The sequence below is a fragment of the Lissotriton helveticus genome, chromosome 4_1, assembly GCF_964261635.1.
Source record: "Lissotriton helveticus chromosome 4_1, aLisHel1.1, whole genome shotgun sequence".
Classification (NCBI taxonomy): domain Eukaryota; kingdom Metazoa; phylum Chordata; class Amphibia; order Caudata; family Salamandridae; genus Lissotriton; species Lissotriton helveticus.
Genome location: NC_136063.1, coordinates 1,928,430,556 through 1,928,453,055, shown reverse-complemented (window position 1 = coordinate 1,928,453,055; position 22,500 = coordinate 1,928,430,556). Strand labels below are relative to the sequence as shown.

Below are 22,500 nucleotides of genomic sequence, written 5' to 3'. Positions count from 1 at the left end.
TCTGAGGGGGATTCGTTTGCGGAGGTCCAGAGGCACGGGACCCGCAAACCGACACCGGTTCTACAGTAGCGCTCTCCCTCCCTCCCTCGGAGTGACTACATTACCCAGCGCCCCCTGCTCTTTTCCCGGGGACGCCGGGTCCAGCGTCAGCAGCGCAGCCCTCAGCGCCCGGAGGCGCATAAGTAACAGCGGCTCCTGCAGAGGAGCGGGGCACTCATCTGAGGGGGATTCGTTTGCGGAGGTCCAGAGGCACGGGACCCGCAAACCGACACCGGTTCTACAGTAGCGCTCTCCCTCCCTCCCTCGGAGTGACTACATTACCCAGCGCCCCCTGCTCTTTTCCCGGGGACGCCGGGTCCAGCGTCAGCAGAGCCAGCCCTCAGCGCCCGGAGGCGCATAAGTAACAGCGGCTCCTGCAGAGGAGCGGGGCACTCATCTGAGGGGGATTCGTTTGCGGAGGTCCAGAGGCACGGGACCCGCAAACCGACACCGGTTCTACAGTAGCGCTCTCCCTCCCTCGGAGTGACTACATTACCCAGCGCCCCCTGCTATTTTCCCGGGGACGCCGGGTCCAGCGTCAGCAGCGCCAGCCCTCAGCGCCCGGAGGCGCATAAGTAACAGCGGCTCCTGCAGAGGAGCGGGGCACTCATCTGTGGGGGATTCGTTTGCGGAGGTCCAGAGGCACGGGACCCGCAAACCGACACCGGTTCTACAGTAGCGCTCTCCCTCCCTCCCTCGGAGTGACTACATTACCCAGCGCCCCCTGCTCTTTTCCCGGGGACGCCGGGTCCAGCGTCAGCAGCGCCAGCCCTCAGCGCCCGGAGGCGCATAAGTAACAGCGGCTCCTGCAGAGGAGCGGGGCACTCATCTGAGGGGGATTCGTTTGCGGAGGTCCAGAGGCACGGGACCCGCAAACCGACACCGGTTCTACAGTAGCGCTCTCCCTCCCTCCCTCGGAGTGACTACATTACCCAGCGCCCCCTGCTCTTTTCCGGGGGACGCCGGGTCCAGCGTCAGCAGCGCCAGCCCTCAGCGCCCGGAGGCGCATAAGTAACAGCGGCTCCTGCAGAGGAGCGGGGCACTCCTCTGAGGGGGATTCGTTTGCGGAGGTCCAGAGGCACGGGACCCGCAAACCGACACCGGTTCTACAGTAGCGCTCTCCCTCCCTCCCTCGGAGTGACTACATTACCCAGCGCCCCCTGCTCTTTTCCCGGGGACGCCGGGTCCAGCGTCAGCAGCGCCAGCCCTCAGCGCCCGGAGGCGCATAAGTAAACAGCGGCTCCTGCAGAGGAGCGGGGCACTCATCTGAGGGGGATTCGTTTGCGGAGGTCCAGAGGCACGGGACCCGCAAACCGACACCGGTTCTACAGTAGCGCTCTCCCTCCCTCCCTCGGAGTGACTACATTACCCAGCGCCCCCTGCTCTTTTCCCGGGGATGCCGGGTCCAGCGTCAGCAGCGCCAGCCCTCAGCGCCCGGAGGCGCATAAGTAACAGCGGCTCCTGCAGAGGAGCGGGGCACTCATCTGAGGGGGATTCGTTTGCGGAGGTCTAGAGGCACGGGACCCGCAAACCGACACCGGTTCTACAGTAGCGCTCTCCCTCCCTCCCTCGGAGTGACTACATTACCCAGCGCCCCCTGCTCTTTTCCCGGGGACGCCGGGTCCAGCGTCAGCCCTCAGCGCCCGGAGGCGCATAAGTAACAGCGGCTCCTGCAGAGGAGCGGGGCACTCATCTGAGGGGGATTAGTTTGCGGAGGTCCAGAGGCACGGGACCCGCAAACCGACACCGGTTCTACAGTAGCGCTCTCCCTCCCTCCCTCGGAGTGACTACATTACCCAGCGCCCCCTGCTCTTTTCCAGGGGATGCCGGGTCCAGCGTCAGCAGCGCCAGCCCTCAGCGCCCGGAGGCGCATAAGTAACAGCGGCTCCTGCAGAGGAGCGGGGCACTCATCTGAGGGGGATTAGTTTGCGGAGGTCCAGAGGCACGGGACCCGCAAACAGACACCGGTTCTACAGTAGCGCTCTCCCTCCCTCCCTCGGAGTGACTACATTACCCAGCGCCCCCTGCTCTTTTCCCGGGGACGCCGGGTCCAGCGTCAGCAGCGCCAGCCCTCAGCGCCCGGAGGCGCATAAGTAACAGCGGCTCCTGCAGAGGAGCGGGGCACTCATCTGAGGGGGATACGTTTGCGGAGGTCCAGAGGCACGGGACCCGCAAACCGACACCGGTTCTACAGTAGCACTCTCCCTCCCTCCCTCGGAGTGACTACATTACCCAGCGCCCTCTGCTCTTTTCCCGGGGACGCCGGGTCCAGCGTCAGCAGCGCCAGCCCTCAGCGCCCGGAGGCGCATAAGTAACAGCGGCTCCTCCCGCGTCGCGGGACGCGCGCGGGCGACGCCGGGCGGAGCCCGGGCAGAGGGCGGGCCGTCTAAGGCCGTCCAAGGACGACCAGGGACGGGACGGGCCACGTCCTTTTCATCATGGGTAAGCGAAAGTTACCAACGTCTGCGGTGGGGGAAGTGAAAGCTAAAGTTCCAAAATATACTACTAGTATTATATCATATCTGACCACGAAAGTGGACGAACTCTCTACTCAGATTGCGGTCACAGAGCGGGAGCTGGGCCTGGAAAGTACTCAAGAGGGCTCAGGTACAACTATTCCTTCTTCCATCAACTGTATACCGTTGGAACCGAGGGTCATTATTGAGACATGTAGACCAATTATGCCGCAGACCCCCACTGTACTTCCTATCCCGGAACTGCCAGAAACGGTGATACCTCCCACACCTGTTGTCTCTGGTGTGAAGGAGAGTATATTAAGTGGTCAGATTGGGGGCCAACCTGCCATATACATCACAAAGGAGGGTATTTCGACATTATTAGAAAAACTCTTTTCCGATAGACTGGAATCCGCTCTAATTCAGATTGCCAACGATATAACTGAGACTTTGAAGGACTGTGTTAAGGGCCTTATGGTGAAATGTGACCGTATAAATGATTTTTTAAACACTCAGGTCCCTACACCCCCCATACAAACTGTGTTGTGTACACCAGCTTTACAGGTACCTGCACCCAAGGCTGGCGGTCCCTTGGCAAACATGGTCATTGGTAACCCTGCGCCCAATAAAGGAAAAGCTGATAAGGGTATACCCACACCTACTTTGGAAACTATGCCCAGTTCCACACCATCGGAAAGGGCTCGAGGCTTACAGGGGGGGAGGTCGGGTACGGTACCCCCAGTTAATTTACCACCAGATGCAACACCTTTTGTAGCAATACTGGTAAATGTGCCTAAGTTAGCTGACGGGGAGGTAGAATCACACCAAACCTTGCTTAGTAACATAAAAAACTGGTGTAATGCAAATTGCTCGGGCGAAAGCAACATCGCAGATAATATACTGACAGGCAGAAGGGTCAATTGGGTGGGGCATACAAAGAAATGTGTGATAGGTGACTGTGTAATAGTCAATTTTAAATCACGTAACATAACTAGCCGCCTCTTTTGGGATGCTTCCCCCCTGGACCCAGTAGGTAAGGGCGTTCGGGCCATGCCCCTGGGTTTTTTCTATCCGCCTGTACACATGTTACCTGGTGGCGTGAAAACTAGGCCGTTTCAAAACAAAGAAGACAGGGCATATTCCCCTCTACAAGCTAACCAATGGGTTACCCAGCAATCTAGGGGTGGAGGCGGTACAATCAATACTTTAAGGTTCATGCCCAGAAACGATTTAATCTTGTCTAATAGATTTGCGGCACTTGCTAACCAAGCAGACACTGATTGACTAGTGCATGCTAAATTGAGAAAAAAAGTTTATGGCCATGATAATGCTATTACTATGTCACCCTCAAACATATCAACTATAGTTTGTGATGGCCCAAAAGATCTTGGCCGGGAAAACGTTAGGTTGTTGTCCTGGAATATTGCGGGATTACGTTCAAAGCAGGAAGACCCTATTTGGTTAAAAATGCTTAAAGAGTATGATATAGTGGCCTTACAAGAAACTTGGTCCAGGGACAATGCTTTTTGGCTGGATGGCTACATATCATTCTTTGTTAAAGCCCAGATTTCCCCGGTGGGAAGGGATAAAGGGGGTTTGATGCTCTTAGTGTCCGTCAATGTAGCTGGTAGTGTTAAGGAATTCCCCAGTTCCTCACACTATTTTCAATTGTTGGAAATCCTCTTACCAGATAAAAACAAGATGGTCATTATAAACTGCTATAATTCAATGCAGGGGGGTGCCCCAAATTTTGTTTTAGAAGGGTTATCTTCTTTTTTAACTGATTATGTGTCAAAGCAAACCCCTTTTGTACAACTCATATTAATGGGAGATTTTAATGTTCATTTGTGTGGGTTAAATTGCCAGATTGAGGATGTTGATTGCCCTGATTACACAACTTTGCCACATTTTGAGCACAGTATAAAGGGCTCAGCTATGGAAGATTTGTTATCTTCTAATGATTTATACGAACCAGGGTTTTCTGATTCAAGTGATCATGTGGTCACATACAATGCAAGGGGAAGTGAGTCCATTATTGATTATTTATTTATGTCCCCAGGTCTTCTTCACTATGTAATTTTCTATAATGCCATATTAAGTGGGTTTAGTGATCATAACCCGGTGTCGCTTGTTTTGGATGGGTCTCTTTGTCTCCTCAAAAGTGCCTTATTGGGCACTTCTGTGAAGGATGTCAGGAGCAAAGACCAAGGGAGGCGACTAAAATGGTGTAGAGTATGTCCTGAGGACTTTCTAGGTTTGATCGAACAAGAACCCCAAATGTTACCGTCCGATATCTTTGTTGGATTCTTGTATGAAGGTCCTGGGTAAAGTACTGCTTGCTAGAATTAATAAGTGGACGCTGGACAATGATATCTTGTCCAATGCCCAGTATGGGTTTCGATCAGGAAGAGACACAGAGGACCAATGTTTAAATTTACACTTGATAATTACAAAATATACAAGGGCCGCAAAGGGGTCAATTTTTGTGGCCTTCATGGACTTGTCTACAGCGTTTGACCTGGTTAACAGGGCTCGGCTATGGTCCATGTTGTTAAAATGGGGCCTTGACCCACCTCTTGTCCATTTTCTAGCTGAACTTCATAAAGATCTAAAGGCATCTATTAGAATGAATCAAGAAGGTAATCGAACAACATGGTTTAAATCTGGCAGGGGTGTGCGCCAAGGCTGCATTCTTGCCCCCATGCTGTTCACTCTATATATAAATTCCCTGGAGAAAAAACTTTTAACTGCATCCTTGGACATCCCGCGTGCAGGAGATACTCCTATTCCTGTTCTCCTGTATGCGGACGACGCTGCATTAATAGCCCGGACACATTTAGGTCTTCAAAGATTATTAAATACATTTAGTGAATTCATGTCCTCACTTGACCTAGTGGTAAATAACTCAAAATCACATGTTATGGCAATTGGGGCTGTTAAAAATAATACTAAACCCTTTTTCTGTAACGGTGAAGCAATCACTAGCGTCAAAGTTTTTACATACCTTGGAGTAATTTTTGATAACAAGGGGAGCTGGACTCCACAAATAATAGCCAAAACTAAAGCGGTGAAGAGCTCGGCTAATGCAATTTTAAGTTTTGCAAGGAGACTTGGAGGGAAACCGAGCGGTGCATTAATAGCTCTGTACAAGGCAAAAACACTTGCAATAGCGAGGTATGGAGCAGGACTGTGGGGTTATGCTAAAAGTGATATTATCCAAAGGGAGGAAAATAAGTTCCTCCGGTCTATGCTAGGGCTCCCTCAGTCGACAGCCACTTTTTCAGTCCATCAGGAGCTTGGACTGGGGTACATTACTGATATCCTGTCCATGGCACCTATTCTTTTGTGGATTAGGGTTTGGATTAATAATAACCTAAGCCTGAACCACAAAATATTGATGGATTGTTTAAAACTTGATAAATTTAAAGATATTGATTGGCTGTCATATATTTACAAGTGTTCAATAGAACTTGGGCGTCCTGAGATATTTTCCTGTCCTTTGGGACTAAAAAAAGCAGACCTAGAATGGGTAAAGCACAACTTCCCTAAATTGAAGGGTTTGGATCGGGAGGCAAACCAACTAATCAAGCCCTCGGTCAGAGCCCATTACATGACGATTACCTGCTTAGCTATTCAACCGTACCTTGCTGTAGTAAACATCCCTTTTCACAGGTGGCTTTTGGTTAAATTCCGATTTAATCAAATCTATACGGTCCTCTGGGATAGCTCTGGCTGGTATAAGCCTGAGGATGCACCTGTGTGTAAATGTGACAATTTCTCATTACAAGATAACATGCACCTCATGTTGTTTTGTCCTTTCTATAATGCCCCAAGAACAAAGTATTTGGTCCCTTTGCTTAAAGGTAAAGCTTTTTTACAGGCAAAACCTGCTCTTTTGTATCTTCAAATGCTGGAATCACCCTTGGTTATGTTTAGTGTGGCTAATTATCTTGTAGCAGCTGCCAGGATCAGGAGGAGGAGAATGAAAACGTAGCATTGGGGTCTGTGATGGGCGATAACTGCTTTTTAGAGATGACAATTTTCTTTTGTGATTATTTATATGTTTTTTAATCTTTGTATAAATCATGATATTTTATTGTATGAATTTTTATGAAATTGAAATGCCCTTTTGATTGTAGCATGCTTTTATGATTTTTAAACTAAATCGAATAAAGTGGTTTTAGACTTGACTTGACTTATTCTTACCTTTATATCCTCCTCTAATGAAGCCCATTGTAGAGGAAGATTGATTGTTGTCCTTGTAGGAGGTGGCAGTATTGTCCGAGGATATGCTTATGGACCCCCCACGGTAGAAGGAACGACGAAAGTAGCCCCGATTAGAGGGAGACTGCAGGGTACCCATAGACTTGGCTACCTCTGTCTTTTTTCTAATGATTTATCTACTTCGGGCCCGAAGAGATGTTCCTTTTCAAAAGGAATATTTAAAATAGATTGTTGCACTTCCAGTATGAAACCAGACATCCTCAACCATGCATGTCTTCTTAATAACACACTAGTGTTGATTTCTCTAGCTGTGGTGTCTGCAGCATCTAAGGCGAATCTTATTGAGGAATTGGAAATAAGCTTTCCGTCCTGAACCAAATCTTGGGCTTTTGCTTTGTGTTCATGTGGGAGGTGTTGTACTAATTGCTCCATATCGTCCCAGTGTGCCCGATCATATAGCTAACAGGGCCTGAATGTTGGCAATGCGCCAATGGTTTGCTGCTTGCCAGGTACCTGTTTACCAGAGGCATCTAAAAGTCTTGACTCTTTGTCTGGAGGGGAGCATCACCTGTAGTCTGTGAATTGGCTCATTTACGGGCCTTAGAGACTTCCAAAGAGCCTAGAGGTAGTTGACCTTTAATAAAGACTGGATCTAAGGGAGCAGCCTTATATTTGTATCAATCCTGGGTGTGAGAATACGAGCCCGCACTGGATCTCCAAAGATGTCATCAGCATGTCTCATCATGCCTTTAAGCATAGGCAGAGTGTGAGTAGCCCTATGTGTGGTACAGACGGTTTCAAATAGGAAATCTTCCTCCAAAGAAATACTATTCTGCAGCTCTCGCAAGTAATTCAATATATCCTACATTGTCGTCAGGAGGGGAAGGCTTTGTAGGGTAAAGATCTGGGTTGTTATCTGTAGGATAATCTGTATGGTAATCTTTCCAGGGATCTATCGGCATAATATTGTCCCCATCATTGTCCTCATTATCACGTGGTGGAGAGTTAGTTGCTGTAATTAGTAGATGACACAAAGTTGGAAATGTTGGTGTAGGGGAATGTGGTAAAAGAGTAGGTGGAGGAAGGTTAGTACCCACGGTTAGTACCCACATTCTTTTTCTTGACAGGAATGAATAAAGGTTCTTCTAACTCAGGTTTGCGTTTCTGAGGAGACTTAAGAACAAATCCTGTATTAGGATTTATGTAGAGTTCCTTCTGTTTTGGGTCTGATATGGGTGTTGGGGCATCGAAATTCGGGTCCTGCCACTTAGGAGACACAGATTTAGATTTCGGCGCATAAGATTTTGGTGCTGGGGTGGAATCACTTTTCAATGCCGAAGGTTTCGATGCCGAAGGAGGTTTTGACTTGGGTATCAAGTATTTCGGCTCCGAAGCGGTTTTCGGATTCGAGCCTGAAGGTTTCGGCTTGGTGCCAGTATTTGGCCAACTCGATCCAGAGCCGGAAGGCTTAGAGACGTGTTATGGTATTGAGCCGGAGGGCGGGGCATCAGAAACATTTTGTCGGTGCCAACAGTGGCCCGAAGGCGGGGATGGAACCGAAGCCTTTTGTTGCAACTGAATTGTATTTTGGGTTAAGGAGCGTTCGGTACTCACGATGCGTTGACCTTGTGGCAACTCTTCTTCTGACTCGGAGTCCAATTCTGGGATGGAAGCAAGTTCCTCTTGTTCTTCCTCAGCCCCATGTGCGTCGAATTCTTGCTTGGATTCTTCACCGAAGATGTCCGGCTTGTATTCGGCATTTTGACTATGCATCTCGCGATGTTGAGTCCGACGATCATGGAGCATTTTGTTCGATCGGAAAGATCGGCACACTTCGTGTAAGTCGGTGTGCGGATGCTTCGCGTGGCACCGAGGACAGAATTTGATTGGAGTCCAATCCATCGACTGCGAGGTGGACCGATGCTGTTAAGCCAGACGGCATTCCCGAAGATCTTTGACCGAATTAGAGGTTTTTCCTCAACAGATACGATATGCGGGTAAGTGAGATAAGAGTTTGAAACAATACCGACACAGCTAGAGTGGATTGCGCACCGAGGGGAGCCCGAAGAAACGGTCTTGGACGTGTAAGCGCAGGGAACATTCAACATGAATTGCACTTGTTGGTCCATATTAACTAGTAACTCGGAACAATTTTGTTCCTCCTGCATAGCAACTGCCAGTTTTTCAAAATCCCTCACTAAGGACGGTCTTGGACGTGTAAGCGCAGCAATACACGTCCAAACCCGATGGCGGAAAAATCCAATAATGGAGTCGATGCCCATGCACACTATCACCGAAAGGAGGAGTCACCTACCTCGTGACTGGAGAGACTTCTTCGAAGAAAAACAACTTGCAAACATCCGGACCCAACACTAGATGCCCAGAGTATGCAAAGCATGTGAACTACAGCTCACATGCCTCAAACACATTTTTTTCCAATTTTTATAAATTAGTATTGGATTTTTATTGTGTGTTGTTTTTTTAATTATTTACTGAATTGGTGGTTTTAAATGCTTTACATACCTGTCTCTGAAGGGGGAAACATCCTAAACAACGACGTTTTTACACTGAGTTAACTGAACAACGAATTCTCAACAACGACAAATTCTAAACCACGACTTCTAAAACAACGTCTTACCTAAACCACGAGTCTCTACTCGGCACCAGGAGAGGTGAGAGGCACTTGGAAAGCCTGCACTGACGAGAGCGGAATTAAAGACAGCGTTCATCCTGCCAGGATGGTGAAATGTTGTGGGCAATAAAAACCACGAGTCTCTCTTCTCAACCTCCCCCCTCCCCCACCCCACGACTAGACAAGTTCATGGCCCCCTATTACTCACTCGGCAGAAGGAAAGCGGAAACTGTGGAAATGCAGCAAATTAAAAGGTCTGCAGTGAGCAACTGACAATAAACAACCCCTGAAAATCTACAAAAAGAACAAAAGGTGCAATTAACTCTTTCGAACATCTACAAACATTCAATAAAGAAGAAAAGCGTGAGACTTGTTTTACATGTTATGTTTATGTTGTTGGTTTTGAAGAGAAATTATCAAGTTAAAAGGGAGAGACATTAATATTAAATCACTCATGCTTTAAAGATCATTGCTTGCATACAACCATTAATAAGAGCAGACAAAAGAAAAATGCTGTATGATTAGCCTTAATCACAACTATCTTTATGTAACTTTAATGTGTTGGTTTCTACGCAACCTGTGTGAAACTGGCATGAACAGATAGGATTATTGTGATGCAACACTACCATCTTGTGGCCAAAAGCTTTTATAAGAAAATACATTAATTAAAGGATTATTCACTAAAAATTGTTCATTAAAAAAAATAATGTAATATTACATTTCATCAAATGTCAAATGTGTATTTCAAAGAACATAGTGGCGCAAAATGGTAAAGAGCAATGAATAGGTTTTTCGTGGTTTAGGCACTCGTTAAATAAGTAGTGGTTTAGGATTGATCGTTGTTTCGCCTTCGTGGTTAAGGAATTCGTTGTTTAGACACTCGTTGTTTAATCATATATCCCTCTGAAGGGAAGCCTGCCTGCTCACAGCCAAGCTACCAAGGGTTGAGCTTGGGAACAATTTTCTGAGACCTATTCTGAGCCCTAGACTGTGTTAGTGGCGTTATTGCTATTGGTAGATATATATTTACCACTACTCATAATCCACTTTCCGACATGCACTGACTAACTACCAGTGGTTGAGATTAATTCCATCCATTGCTTTTTTGTATTCTTCAGTGCAACAGACTCCAGCATGCACTGTAACTATGATGAACATAGTATGGAATCACCATCTGTAAATAAGATACGCTCAGAGATTTGTAATTCACCCAGGAACTTAACTAATACTCCAATAATTTCTATACAGTACATTAGTTGTAAGGACTATGTCTGCATTTGATGTTAATTCTTTGACCTAACTATCTTAGGCATATTGACTTATTGGTGTATAGAGCAACCAGAGTTAAAATGAGTCATGTTTGAATAAACAACAATCAAATACATTACAAATAAGTTTAAAAGACACCTAATTGGTGGTATAAACATCCATACAGTCCTGAAAAAGACTGTCATCTCACTATTGGGGTCGAAAACACAGATGACTTGTACTTGGATTGTACTTTTTTAACACTACATTTAATAGATTTTTCAGCAATAGATAGTACACCAGCAATTACAGAAATGGTTACACACTTCAAACTATGAAGAAATACAAGAAACCCTTCCACCACTGATGCCCGTCCCGTAAACATTACTGATAGGGCAACCCTGTGATAATTCTCTCCACTCTGATGAATGACAGAACCATGCATGCCATTATCACGCAGGCTTTACCACACGGGGCCTTTACCACGCTAATGTCTTTGCCATGCATATACCTTTACAACGAAAATGTAAGTATATCAAAGGTAAGTGAAAACCTGTTCTGCAGTTTGGGAAAACTCAACCGGAAAACAAATTTGTATATTTGGGGATGCAGATTACTCGTGGATCCACCTGCGAGTAATCTGCAGATTCACGCACTCACGCACACTAGAGAACTCCAGATTTGCGGGCCATACCTTCACAGATAAGCTGCGGCCACCATTTTGTTTGTCGGGGAAACTGTACACGTGGCTGAACATGTGTTTGCAAACTGAATGAGCACTCGGGTGCGAGGTTTCCTGACCCCTTGTACATGTTATAAAAGAGGGCTGAGCATGTGTCCTGGGTTTAGAAATCTGAAAAACGTAACCAAATGAGCTACCGGCACTTCCAATGACGGCCGGATGCGGGTAGGTCCCGCACAGCAGAAAACTTGGACATGAGTAAGAACCCTTCAGGGCTCTATTTAGATGGGTTGCCATACGCACACAGGAGCTGCAGAGATTACTTGCAGCAGACTCTTTCTCCGTGCTTACCTTTGGACTTTGGACCTGGCACCCATCAACTGCTCCAAATGATTTTAGGGGGGTGGGTTGCATGCTGCTCACCATGGCGTTTAAGCCCTATCGTCTCTATACAGTGCATATTTCTGTCCCTCACGATCCCCCAATAGCCCTTAACTACATCGGCCTCTCCTCCGGGCACTTAATTGTTACATGTTGTTACAGGTTTTGTTCTCGCCAAAATCGCAAGCACCCTGAGCGTCACTTCTGGGGCCAGTAGCTCTCCCCGTTCAAGGTGAGTCCATTCACAGCCTGTACTATCTACTCCATTACTGGCCTACAAGGGACACGTGCTTGGGATACTCCTGCGGGGCACACCATCCAGCTCTCCTACCGGACAGTCTCTTATAAGGACACATTCACAAATGATACTGCCAGTTTGAGATTAACTATCCTACATGATTGTTTAAGGACTGGATTTTTCTGTACCAACTTGGACCTTTTTACCACACTTCAAATGTACACAAATACTTGGTTTCTGGCATTATCTTTTCCCCTTTTTTAATCTATCTTGCTACAGTGCTCGACCCGACTAGTGCCAAATGGAGACTTTACATGAAACTGCATTCATGTGCTTTGTTGGCAGGAACGGGGAACAGACATGCGTGTGCACTCACACATAAACCTCCATAAACACAAACTACCTCCCTTCCTTTTATTTTTAAAATAGCACAGATATATACAGCCTTTGCAGCACGTGATGTGGCACCATCAGAGAGCCAAATGATGTCTGAAACAGGTGCTTGAGTCCCTTGTGTGAGTGGCTTTCTGGGTCTCTGAGTGGGTGTGTGAGTGGCTGTATGGGTGAGTGGATATGTGAGTGGGTGGGTGTGTGAGTGGGTGGGTGTGTGAGTGGGTGGGTGTGTGAGTGGGTGGGTGTGTGTGTGAGTGGGTGGGTGGGTGTGTGTGTGAGTGGGTGGGTGTGTGAGTGGGTGGGTGGGTGTGTGAGTGGGTGGGTGGGTGTGTGAGTGGGTGGGTGTGTGAGTGGGTGGGTGTGTGAGTGAGTGAGTGGGTGGGTGTGTGAGTGAGTGAGTGGGTGGGTGGGTGTGTGAGTGGGTGGGTGTGTGAGTGAGTGAGTGGGTGGGTGGGTGAGTGAGTGGGTGGGTGGGTGTGTGGGTGGGTGGGTGAGTGGGTGGGTGGGTGAGTGGGTGGATGTGTGAGTGGGTGGGTGGGTGTGTGAGTGGGGGGTGGGTGTGTGAGTGGGTGGGTGTGTGGGTGGGTGGGTGTGTGGGTGGGAGGGTGGGTGTGTGGGTGGGAGGGTGGGTGTGTGGGTGGGAGGGAGGGAGGGTGGGAGGGTGGGTGTGTGGGTGGGAGGGTGGGTGTGTGGGTGGGAGGGTGGGTGGGTGGGTGTGTGGGTGGGAGGGTGGGTGGGTGTGTGGGTGGGAGGGTGGGTGGGTGGATTGGTGTGAGTGGAGGGGTGTGAGGGTATGGAAGTGGTTGTGTGAGTGGCTGTACAGGTATGCGAGTAGGTGTGTGTGGTTGCATGATATCACCTGTGTGGTCTGTCAGTGGGTGTGTGAGTGGCTGTATAGATGTGTGAGTGGTGGTGTGGGTGTGTGAATGAGTGTGTGAGTGAGTTTATTTCTTTTTTGAATTGGGATCTGGATCCATCGCAGATTCACATGGGTGCCGCGCTGAGTGCTGCGATATATCCACGGATCCTCGTGCACCCCCAAAACATGCATTTTTTGACAATTGATTGTCCATGAGGGGTTCTCACAGACCCCATCATCAGTCCCATTGAGTCAGGAGATCTCTATTCTGACCTCTTATATCCTATTTACAATTTATACCCCGCCTCCAGGGACCATGTCCCGATTGACAAAATGGCGGGCACAACATTTCTCTCGGGTTATAGCCAGCCAATCATGGCACTGTTGTTGGCACGTGAATCCACATAAGTTGGTATACATAAATCTGTTTTCTTTAATAACTCCAAAATTACTGAACAGTTTTACACCAAATTACAAAAAAGCAATCTTTCTAAACCAAGTTCTAGCTTTCTGCTAAATTTGGTGCAATTCTGTACAGTGGTTCGGGCTGTAGTCGTTTCAAAATTCACAATGGGAAATTGCATGGGGACAAAGCATTTTGGGATCCCCTTTTTCTTGGCCCCTGCTTGACAAATCACTCCACAACTTTCAAGAAGGCAGCTGAAGTGTGAGGCAAACTAGTTTTGAGAAGGTCATGAATATTTGTTAAATGGCGCGAATGTGATTAGCACAAAACAAAAACGCTATTCCTATGGAAACTAGGTCTTAACTATAACTACCTACTGACGACCGATATATCAATTTCACTTACCACCAATATACTTAAATTTTCATTGTAAAGGTTTGCGTGGTAGAGGCACTGCGTGGTAGTGGTAATGCATGATAGACAGCGTGTTAAACGTTGTTTCCACTTCACCCCCTCTAAACAGCTGAACTCCTGGTCCTGACTGTACGTATTTTATCATCAAATGACCACTCGAGTTTGATACGGATATTCCCTGATATTGGGCCCAGTCTCGCCTGCTGTGTTTGTGTGGACGGCCCGTGCAAGGGTTGCTGAAGAAATCGCATAGGCAACAGTAAGTACTCTTGTTAAGTCTTCTTTTATTTTCGCTTTTGCCACACCCATACACTGATAACTGTGTCACTGTAGTTTGCTGTTGCCGCATGCATTTCTTTGGCCACTGTATATTTAGCAAGGTATCTGGATTATCAAATTCAAAAATACAGAAAAATAAAAAAATGAATTTGCTGAGCAGGAGAAATGACAGGAACACAAGGGACTCAAGCACCTGTAGCAGACATCATTTGGCTCTCTGATGGTGCCACCTCAAGTGCCGCAGAGGCTTTAATTATATCTGGGCTATTTTAAAAATAAAAGGAAGGGAGGTAGTTTGTGTTTATGGGGGTTTATGTGCGAGTGCACTCGCCTGTCTGTTACCCGTTCCTGCCAACAAAGCACATGAATGCAGTTTCATGTAAAGTCTCCATTTGGCACTAGTCTACAATTGGCCGAAGGGTTGAGGATCCAGGCAATGTCCAACAGCGCAAAAGTGTGCTTGTGAGAGATAAGCAAAATAACTGAACAGCATGTTTTGTAGATACAGAAATCAACTGGGGTGAAAAGAAAACACACTAACCTAGCAACAGTAACAGATGTGGTCATGACCCAAGCATCAGCTTGGCAGCTAGTCAAGAAGACACTAATCTTGCAAAAGACAGAAACTATGTAAATAACAGTATGTGTTAGGTGTAAGTATCTGCGTAGTAGAAACTAATTATTTACAAAGCTTAAAAAAGGCAGAAGGTGGTATAAAGCACTGCATTAAAAAAACAAGTCATTGTAACAGAATATTTGGAGATCACATAGTACATTGTCTCAATGGGCATTGCAGGACTATGGTATATTTTACGTTTAATGCAACAAGAGATTGCTGGAACACACCGATTTAAACAAAAAGTAAGGTCTGCTGCCTACTTTTGTTGCATAGAAAGCTTTTTCCTGTAGTCCTTGCAGCGCTTCTTCTTTTTCTTGGCATCGTAATCCCCCTTCAGTTGAAACTTCGCGGCTTCCACGTGCAGCTTGTAGCCCCGGATCTCGTAGTCATCGAGCAGCTTCAGGGCGAGATCCACGGATTCTTTCTAGGGGAACATAAAACGAACTGAGTCACCCCCAGTCTGCCGCCCGCGGGCTGCAGGTTCATCCATACTCACAAAGACAAATGGGGCAGTCTTTTGCACAAATAAAAGCTTTATTTAAAAAATTATAAAATGATATTCTAAAAAAGAAACCAAATAGTTTCGTCCACGTTGTGATGGTTACAAGAGAAGAGGTAGGTGCTATCCGTAATATTTGAACTTTTCAGAACGGCAGCGCTAAGCTGCAAGACTGACTGTCCAGGCACACAAGGCCCAGTGCACATTGGTGGGCACATACTTGAATATGTCACCCAAACAAGACAAAATATTCATACACACTTTACTCTCCAACGCAGAAGTCTCCAAGGGGTAGCTCACCAGTACCCTGGAAGCAGCGCCACGAAATACAGCCCGGCACCATATATAATGCACAAGGGATAGCCATTTTAAAGACCGCAGCACTACACATCGCCATATCCTTGGAGTGGCTGCCAGCTAAATCAATGGCAGGGCCACACGCTTACACACAAGCACACACCGTGACGGCCTGCACTACAGTACGTTTGAAAACTGGGCCACAAAAGAAGTGTCAGCAAAGGTCAGAGTGAAGTCGCTAGAGTGTGGGACTGCTGGAGACCTAGTGGAAGTATATGATCAGGCATCAGCGGCCCTGTAGCCAAGAAGAGCAGAGGCGTTGTATATTTCATTCCAAAGGAATAGTGTGTGCATGTATGTGTATTTGTTAAAATATTTGTATGTGAATGTATGAATATGTGCGCTATTATGAATGTGTTGAATATGTGCTTGTGCTGTGTCCCTTCATCAAAGACATTGTCACATCCTGAAAACCATTCGGGGTGCCTAGGAACACCAAAGGTATATGAAGTCCCCAATATAGGGGTTTAACTTTGGTAAAATTATAACTTCATGATATTGACCCTACCAGAATAATATGAATTGATATTTGTTGGGCTTCTTTGGCCGATTCATAGCATAATGGCAGCTATGTTTGCCATACTGTGAGTATGCTTGGCCTAACTGTGGCTATCTATCCCATAAGCATGGTCATTCTTGGAATAATAATGTCCATGCATGACACAATGTGCCAGCTTTTTGCATTATGGTGGGGAGCAATGTCACAATTGTGGCCTCAATATAATGATGTACATTCTTGGAATAATGTAGGCATCTTGGCATGATGGTGGACACCCCTTGCATGTGATGGTAATACCTGGGCAGGTGGAGCAGAATCTGTCAATGTGATGCATTTGTACCAGGGAAATCACAATTTGACATTTAGGGACCATGCATGAAAACGGATTTATGAAGTATTTATTTTTAAATATCATCCAGATACAATTTTGTATCCAGAAAATCGATTACCACAATATCATGAAGGAAAGTATTTACAGGTAACTTTAATTTTATTCACATTCTTAACTCCACATCTAATGATCCTGAAGCTGTGTGTATCTTAAGATATGTAGACGTGGAGTTAAGAATAGTAAACTTAAACTTACCACATCTATGTACATTTATGATATTGTATTAGTCCATTTTCTAAACATGATATTATGGCATGGCAATATTTTGTGACATAGATTTGAGTGGTCCTAACTAGAAATCCTCCAAGATGTGGTCACTATTGTCATTGTATTTGATGTGGGCACTACTGCAACAATAGATAAAATCATTAGCAATTTGGGACTCATTTTCTCTGTTAAAAATGTCACCATAAAAACGTTAGAGACCCCTGCACTAACAAATCTCCATTTTAGCGTCCGTAGTACGCCAGTGTGTGAAGTTGGAGGGCAATCTATATGTAATTTTGAACGTAAAAGCTAAGTGCAAGTTTCTCACTGTATTAACTCTTGCACTGTTGTATAGCTCCTATATATCCTTATATCGTGTTAAGTTAGCATAGGTACATTTAAGATTTAAACGCCATTTTTCCTTTCTTGCAACTTCTGCACACGACCCTTAATTGTTGACTTAGCTTTCAACCTAGTGGTTTGCCGTGGTGTATGTGAGAATAATATGTTATTGCTCTGATATCAGTTTTGTTTAATAAACCATGTCTGCACGGAGAGTGCTGAAGTTTCAGGAGCAACACGATAAGTAATTGTTATGAGGTCTGATCTCCACGCCTTCATAGTCATAACACAAGTGCAGCCTTTGCCAACTTGGGCTTGAGGCGGGATTGATATTGCTTTGCACGAGAATTTGTTAACACACTTGATGCGGTGCACATGCAGAGAGAGCTGGTGTATGCTGATGTGATTCCTTCATGCTAGGACACTAAGGTATGGGCCCGCCCTAAAACAACCCAAAGAGACCTTCTTAGCTAATAATATAATATATGTGATAGGGAGGGTGAGATATAAGTGTTGTTAACTCTTATTCATTACAGCATGTTAACATGCTGTCACCATTCGCTTTTTATGTCTTAGTAACTATGCTGATAATTTTGCTACTGATAATAAGTATACTTGTATTATCTAAGATACTGCGCCTGAGAAGACGGCATTAGTAAATAAACATTTCAAATGCACATGTGTCTTCTTTACTCCATGTTCTGGTTTGTAATGATACTATAACGAAAGAGTGTTCATGAGTCCCACGTACCCTGAGGTACTGTAAGTTCATGTTCTGGTTTGTCTAAACATTGGAAGTTTGATATGTCCAATGAGACACTGTAGCTAGCTCGGTAAGGGGTGAGTTGGTTGCTGAGGTAAGTTTTGGGACACCCTAATTTGCCGAGGTTCCACTCCTCTGTGCACAGTTCTGTGTGAGTACAGAAACCCTGCGACATGGCGCCCAACGGTTTCGGTGGTCTTATATCATGACACTCGAGTAGTTTATCGTTCATGCCTTAACCCCTTCACATCCGTTTCCGGAAAACGGGGTGTCGGTGAAACCTACCTATTTTTTGAAATAGGTCTTTATTCAAGCTTGATTCTTTCTTAAACGGTTTCTTTGAATTACTACCCAGTTGTGCTACAAAGTATTCTTTGTGTTTTCTAGTTTCCAGTGTTGTCATGGCGGCAGTGGCCATTGCGCAGCATAGTCGCGTGGCGGTGCGCAACCATCTTCAGACGTACCAAGTACCGGTAGATGGGATGGCTGTGATTTTCGTGGTGTGTGCAGATCCGGCATTCCCTTATGAGTTGTTTTACTCTTGGGTTACGTTTCCGGCTGTGGACGCCAATTCTGGTTTGTTCCACTCCTACACCGCCTCGGCTGTCCCGGCTGAGTATACACCGTACAGGGCATTGGAAATACCTATTGATCATTGGCAGCATCGAGTTTGGTTTGATGGCGCCCTCCCCCACTCTTTGTCCGCTGCGAGGTTAGGTCCACTCTCAATTCCAGGTACAAATTGGCCTGCGTTGGGTGGCTTTACCCCGCACCCGAATCACGGGGCTTGTACCCTAGCAGAAATTCGCAGGCTACATGTTGTTTCCATTTCCGTGATTCGCGCTTTAGTGCAATACATCGGTCGCCACCTGCCTGGTGGTCCCCAGGGGGGTGCGGCCGTTCCCGTGGATCGAGGCGGAATGCGTCTCAATCCAGTGATGGTTAATTCGGTTTTTGGTGCTCGTCCGGTTGACAACGATGACTTCCCATTCTGGCTAGCGGAGAAGTTTGATCAACTGGAGGCGGTTTTTCCGAATTCTACTCCTGCTGATAAACATAGAATGTTAACGATTACTCTACCGAAGGATATTACTCCTGAACTTGCTGACTGTGAAAGCTGGGGAAAAACTTTTGCGGCAGTTTATACAAGGTGCTTCGGCACCCCGTCTATGACTGCCCTGCCTGAAATCATTAGACGTGTTCAGAATGATCACGGTCCAGAGGCAGCGGTTGAATTGGGTATGCGCCTGTGTGGTTCTTTTGAGATTGTAAGTGATCTCATTCTCTCCAATGTTAAAGGAGATGCAGTTAACTTTCAGGTGTCGAATGCTTTGGCTGCTCTGCCCGATGCCGACAAACCCCGCCAGTTAGCAAAAATTGTGGTGGCCGCTTATAAGACAATTGGCCGCACAAGTAGAGGTCTGAAATATTTTCCAGTAAAGGAGAAAAAACAACCTCAGGGACAATCTGCAGTGTCAGATGCCCAGCCCAAGTCCAAAAAACAGAATTGGCCTAAAAAACAGACACAGGGGAAGCAGACTAGGCAAACTCAGGATTCTGTTCCTGCAATACAAGCTCCTGCACCGGCAGACAAAGTTTATGATTTGCGCGATCGCGCGATGATTAAATCACCTGATCGTTTTCAGGGTTCTGATCAACGCTCTCCTCGTTCCTTTCAGGAAACATCGGCCCAGAAGACCGGTGGAGGAGGAGGGGGTGGACGTGGACGTGGTGGCCAGCAAGGACGTGGTCAGTCCCGCCAGACAGACGGCGCTGTGAAGCAGGAGGATTCTACGCCTAAGCGTCCGCAGTTTGCGAAGAAGAAAGTCGCGGCCTTAACAGCGCATAGATATGCCACAGATAGTGAGAACGCGGCTTCGGAATCTGACGTGGGCTCTGACCTTGCTGGACAGCGCGGCGGAGATTACCATAGTCAGAGAGGCGCTCCGTCCACTACTGAGGGTGACAGCGACTGAAGTGTTCGTTGTGATTGAAACAGCCGATACAAGATTAGCTCCCCCTGAAAGACTTTTTGAAATTGTCCTGTTAATTGAAGGTGACATACAGCGTACTGTTAGAGGGGTATTTTGGGAGAACCTTTCGTCTACGTACGACATTTTGCTTTCTGAGGCTGACTGGCCCCCACCTTTTGTGCTCGCAGCGCCGCGAGGGGAGGAGGTAATCCTTCCCAGTTTCGCGCACACTGTCTCCACTGAGCATGCGCAGCATTTTGCAGAAGAGTGGGCTCGGGCTCTTGCACCGGCTCTCTACCGCAACCAATGTGGTTGGGACAAATTGTCCCCTTGCCACGAAATTCCTTTGCGGTCTGAGCCACAGCCTCAGCCTCAATATCCCATACGGCGTGAAGCTAAAGCAGCCGTCGCAGAAATCCTTGAACAATTGGAATATCAGGGAGTTATTGAAACGTGTGTGTCACCAATGAATAATCCCCTTTTTACTGTGACCAAACCTGACGGATCATATCGTTTGGTATTGGATTACCGGCATTTGAACTCGCATTGCCGTAACTGTGCAGTACAGAATACTCACGGCTCTGCGTTAGTGGATAGTCTAGTGCGTAAGCGTTTCAAGACAACGCTTGACATTTCCAATGGTTTTTATGCCCACAGACTGGATGGCTTTAGCTCCCAATGGACAAGTTTTACGTCCGCTGGTGTGCAAAAATGCTTCCGGCGACTCCCAATGGGCTACAAAAATAGTCCTGGAGTCTTCACCTCCAGAATAGTCACACTATTGGAGGGAATCGATCCGGATGCATGTTCTTATGTGGATGATATTTATCTCACAGACGACGAAATTTGGATGCATCTGTGTCGAGTGAATTCCATAATTTGTACCTTTGCAGACATGGGTTACAAATTTAATTTTGCAAAATCGCACATTGCAGAACACACGGTGTTGTTCCTAGGCTATGAGCTGAACAATGAAGGTAGAGGTTTGGCTCCTCACTTCTTGGAGAAATGCGCACAATTGCGCGCTCCTACAACACTGAAAAAATTACAGTCTTTGCTGGGTTTTTTGAATTTCGGCAGAACTTACATTCCGGAATATGCCCAGCGTATCAAGCCGTTGTATGCTTTGATACAACCAACTTTCTCAAAATCATGCTGGCTGCCTGAGCATTCAGCCATTTTGCAATCCTTGCAGGCTGATCTGCTCGCTTCTAAATATTTACTGACTCGTGATAACCACACCAACCTAGTAATAAGAATAATTCCTGGGACGGTGGGTTTCACATACCTCACTTTTAATGAAGGTGACACAGTACCTATTGCTTACAAGTCGCACTTGTACACTTCGGCTGAGTTGCGGTTTCCCACAGTGGAAAAGGTTTTAACTGCTGTACAGATGGCAATTCTTAAGGAACGAGCACTGTCTCAGGGGAAACGCATGCTAGTGGTAACACCCTGTCCTCATTTGGAGGCAGTCACGAAAGCCAGTGTACCAAATTCAAAAGCTTTGCACCCTCGGTGGATTCAGTGGGCTGCGTCATTGTCATCCACGGATGTCATGTTTATTTTTGACGCCTCCTTACGGTCGCAAGAGTACTTGCAGTATGAATTCGTTCATCCTGCTCCTCTGGCTATGCGACCTTTGGAGGACTTCCATTGCATCATTTACACTGATGGGTCGGCGCAGGTTGCGCATGGCTCTAAACATGCCTACGTTTCCGCATGCGCCATTGTGGTCGGTGCTATGTTGAATGATGAGTTCATTTCCAGGGAGGTGCACACGATGCCCCTGGGCGATTGCACCGCACAATTGGCAGAGCTTCGTGCTCTATTACTGGCGTTAGAGTACGCAGATCCAAGTGTTACTACTCTAATTGTAAGTGATTCTTACTACTGTGTTCAGTCTTACAATGAAAACTTGTTCTTTTGGATTCAAAATGATTTTCGTGATTCCAAGGGTAGCACAATAAAACATAAAATGATCTGGGTTCGAGTGGCAGAGCTTAAGGCTAAGTTGCCACTCGTTTTTGTTATTCATACTCTCGGTCATCAGCGCGTAGGAGTTCACGCTGTTGGCAACTCGCTTGCTGATGAAGCAGCGAAATCAGCAGTATCTACATACTTAGTTGCAGCAGTTACTAGGTCTAAAACCAAGATTGATAGCGACATCTTGGCAGCGATTGCTGCCTCTGAGAAGGGAAGTAAACATCCTGCGGGATTCCCTTCGAAGTATAAATACCACTTAAGTCCCGAAAAGGTTCCTTTTGTGACAATTCCTGATGTTGGGGAACGGCTGATTCCCAACTCGGATCGCAGAGCAGACTTGATTACAGCGGCTCATGAAGGTGTGGCGTCTGCGCATGCGGGCGTCTCGGCCACTGTAACTCAATTACAACTACGTTTCTGGTGGCGGGGACTGTACAAACAGACGCGTGATTATGTCCTTCTGTGTGACATATGCCAGCAGATTAAACCTTCCACTGCTACGCGTCCGCCACAGACTCAGTTGTACATTTCTAATAAACCGCTAGGCTGTGTTTATTTAGATCACTGCGGTCCTTTTTCATCTGATACTGCATATAAGTACATCTTAGTAGCA

General features: G+C 46.6%; 1 protein-coding gene across 1 annotated transcript in view; it reads right to left on the bottom strand.

Moving 5' to 3' along the window:
- HTATSF1 (HIV-1 Tat specific factor 1) overlaps positions 1-22,500 on the bottom strand; it is a 312,441-nt gene that overhangs the window by 203,338 nt on the left and 86,603 nt on the right. The window contains exon 5 of the mRNA XM_078688603.1: positions 15,131-15,294. Coding sequence (XP_078544729.1) covers positions 15,131-15,294 — 164 coding nt within the window. The remainder of the gene's footprint in view (positions 1-15,130; positions 15,295-22,500) is intronic.